The 3,096-nt window shown below is 34.6% G+C and overlaps 1 protein-coding gene across 1 annotated transcript; it reads right to left on the bottom strand.

The window, feature by feature from the left end:
* Window positions 1-368: 368 nt before the first annotated feature.
* Window positions 369-2,804, bottom strand: LOC145126317 (uncharacterized). Its single transcript, XM_079061708.1, has 3 exons — window positions 2,492-2,804; window positions 1,814-1,924; window positions 369-1,699 (listed from the first exon to the last, which is right to left on the bottom strand). Exons 1-3 carry the CDS (start codon window positions 2,564-2,566, stop codon window positions 626-628), a joined length of 1,260 nt encoding a protein of 419 aa, XP_078917834.1. The 5' UTR covers window positions 2,567-2,804; the 3' UTR covers window positions 369-625.
* Window positions 2,805-3,096: the final 292 nt, after the last annotated feature.

The following is a 3,096-nucleotide window of genomic DNA, read 5'->3' as shown; positions in this document are numbered from 1 at the left end:
AAAGTCAGAAGATGACATCTATTCCGGGTGTGAAATTACATTGTTGCCCTAATTCTATACAATTAAAATACAAGTCGGTGTAGAATGTTTCATAGTTATGATTTATGAAGAGGATGAAGTCAAACGAAGACCAAGGTTTTAACATGTAGTATGTGGGTTTAAGTATGTACTTTTGAATTTCATTTTTTTTCAACAATATTATAAGCATCTACTCTTGAGTTTTTCCAATCGTCATTATAAGAATCTAATCAGAATATATAATCTTAAATCTTTTTTTGTGATATTAATATGTGACCTTGAATTTGTCTCCGATAACTTTATAAGAATCTAGGGAATTTAATCAGAATAAACCAAAAATGTATGGAAGATAAATAGAAGAATAAAAAACTTACCAAAGATATTAAGCATGTACATTGCAGTCAACCTATGATCATGTGAATTAAACAGCTTACAGAAACCATGTCAAAAAAAACATTTAATTCACAAAATAAACTCAATTCCAAAACCCCAAAAATGGAAGAAAAAAAAAAACTTTCATCCCATGAAAGTAGACATGCATAGTTTCTCATCACAAAAACTAAAACTGTACATCAAGAACACAACACCCTCCCCCACCCCTACCCCACTACCCAAACTTCCTTTTGTTCTTGAGAATCTCACTCAAAGGTCTAGGACCCTGAAAACACTCTTTTCTTTCACTCAAATGTCTAGAACACTGAAAATCATCATTTCTTTGAAGGGTATTCTTCTTTTCTTCTCTTATTTCATCAAGGGTCTTTGGTCCTGTGAAGATAGCATCTTTTTCCTTAAATCTTCTCTTCTGTTGCATCAACTGTGGCTTCTTGTATCTGTTCACAGGGACAGCCTTTCTTTGAGGATATCTTCTAAAATTACGATCATGCCCTTGAGAAAAACAGTATGGAAAAGGAAAACCATTATTAAAAACCTTGCGTTTCTTCAAATGCTCACGAAGATCATGACCTTTTCTGCCATTAAATAATGGAGCTTCTGATTGTAAGTTTCTTTTCTTGAAAGAAAGCCGATAAAAGATACTCTTTCTTGATTCCCCTTTATCTAAACATTCATAAACATCACATCTCTCTTTTACAATTCCATTTCCCAATTCAGGGTAAGTTTGATCATACTCAATAGGGTCTTTTTCACCTTCTTCTTCTTCTTCTTCTTCTTCATGAACAGAAAAATACTCAACATCTTGTTCATATTCATACCTTTCAGATTCACCTTCAACAACAACATCAAAACCAGAACTTTGATCATTAAAAACATCAGATCCACTTTGAACAAATTCTTCCAGAAGATCCAATGAGTTTGACATATCTGGAGACTCGCTTCTTTCTTGTTGGGAATCCTGTGTGGGCATCCTCACATTGTTTGTGTGGTCCTCTTTTGCAGTTTCAGATGGAGTGGGGTGGATGTTGACTGGTGTTGACCTGGTTTTACTTTCTGTAAATAACTTTTCTACACAGGGGACTGGATTGTTGACAATGGATGTGGGTTTAGAGGGTTTCAAAGCAAGGCTGACATCAGCAGATCCATGGAGAAATGAACAGTGTTCGCCTTTGTTACAAAACCCTTTTGAGTAAAAGTAACAAGGGATGTTTGTTTTCTCCACAGGTAAAGCAGGAGCATTGTTAAGATTAGAAGATTCTAGGTATGCTTCCTTTAGTCCTTCCAATGGCTACAAAAGTAGCAGAAAATAAATTCAGAATGCAAATTGGTGTAATAAGTAATAACTAATAACACCTGATAGTATAGAAGAAGCTATAATATTGATTAAGAAGTAGGAGCTTACAGGATGTCTGAAAGCACAATCAGGGTTAAAACAGCATCCTCCTAACCAATACCAGCAATCTCTAGGGTTCAGCCTTGCAATCTCACTGTGTCGGTATTCACATTCAATTCCCTTGAAACACCACCATTAAAATGGAATGGAAGCACAAAAAAGTCGATTAAAATGCAGAAAACAAGAACTGAAACAGCTACATTCTACAATCCAACACAGTTTTTTTTTTTCACAAAGAACGCAATGTTTGACAGCAATGAAAATGAGAAAGCTGAGATAAATTTCAAAAAGAAAGATAAAGACATACATAAACCCTAACTGGAACCAGTGGCAAATCCTCCAGAACACGGAAATAGATTTCGAGAAAAATGTTTGGAGGAAAGAAATTAACAGCAATCATCCTGCATCCCTAGTTTAAGTATATCGATACATACCATTATCTCTATAAACAGTCTACGAAAAGGAAAACTAAAATAGACAATATTTACAATAAAATAATCAGATTCGTAAAACCCTATGAACTATAACCTCGTAAACCAGATAGTTGCAAAAGAACAAACTACAGAAAACCTAAAACAAATTTCCAAGAACGGTAATCGCTACATTCTGCAAACGCAATCGAAAGCATAAATTATAAACAAACAAATAAAGCGAAATTAAAAACACATTCGAAAACGGAGATTATACCTTCTTGCAAGTGAGCGGAGAGGCTAAGAAATAGACGCAATCAGTGAATCGCTTCTGTAATTCTTCTTCGTCCATTTCTTAAGATACACAAAGCGCACGAATCAATGAAATCTGTAAGAAAGTTACTTGAGATAAATGCTATGTTTCGTCGATATGGAAATGATCATATAATACTTGATTGAAAAAGAAATCGATAAATTTCTTAGAAATTAGGTTTCCATTTGATCTTTGTGGTGAACAAATTGGGTTTTCGGATTCTGAGTTTATGGCACTGTGTGTGTGTGTGTGTGTGTTTACGAGAGGGGGATTCTGTTCGTCTCAATCTTTATTTAACTTCGAGACACTAAATTTTCTTATTATAATAAAATATAGCTTAGTTTACAAGAAATGGTCCCCATAAAACTTGATAACTTTCACTTTCTTCCACTTCAAATTTTTATTTTCACTAATAGTCTTTATTGCAACTATGGTTTATGGTTTCCCAAGTGTTTTAACTCTAATGGTTCCTACTTATCTTTGCTACGTGAACCATATGACTAGGGGTGCAAACAGCCGAGCTAGGCCTGAACCTGACCAACTCGAGTTTGACTCGTTTTGAGCCTTAT

This window comes from Lactuca virosa, chromosome 7, assembly GCF_052849685.1.
Source record: "Lactuca virosa cultivar CGN04683 chromosome 7, Lactuca_virosa_CGN04683_v6, whole genome shotgun sequence".
Lineage (NCBI taxonomy): Eukaryota > Viridiplantae > Streptophyta > Magnoliopsida > Asterales > Asteraceae > Lactuca > Lactuca virosa.
This window is presented reverse-complemented; position numbering and strand designations above follow the sequence as displayed.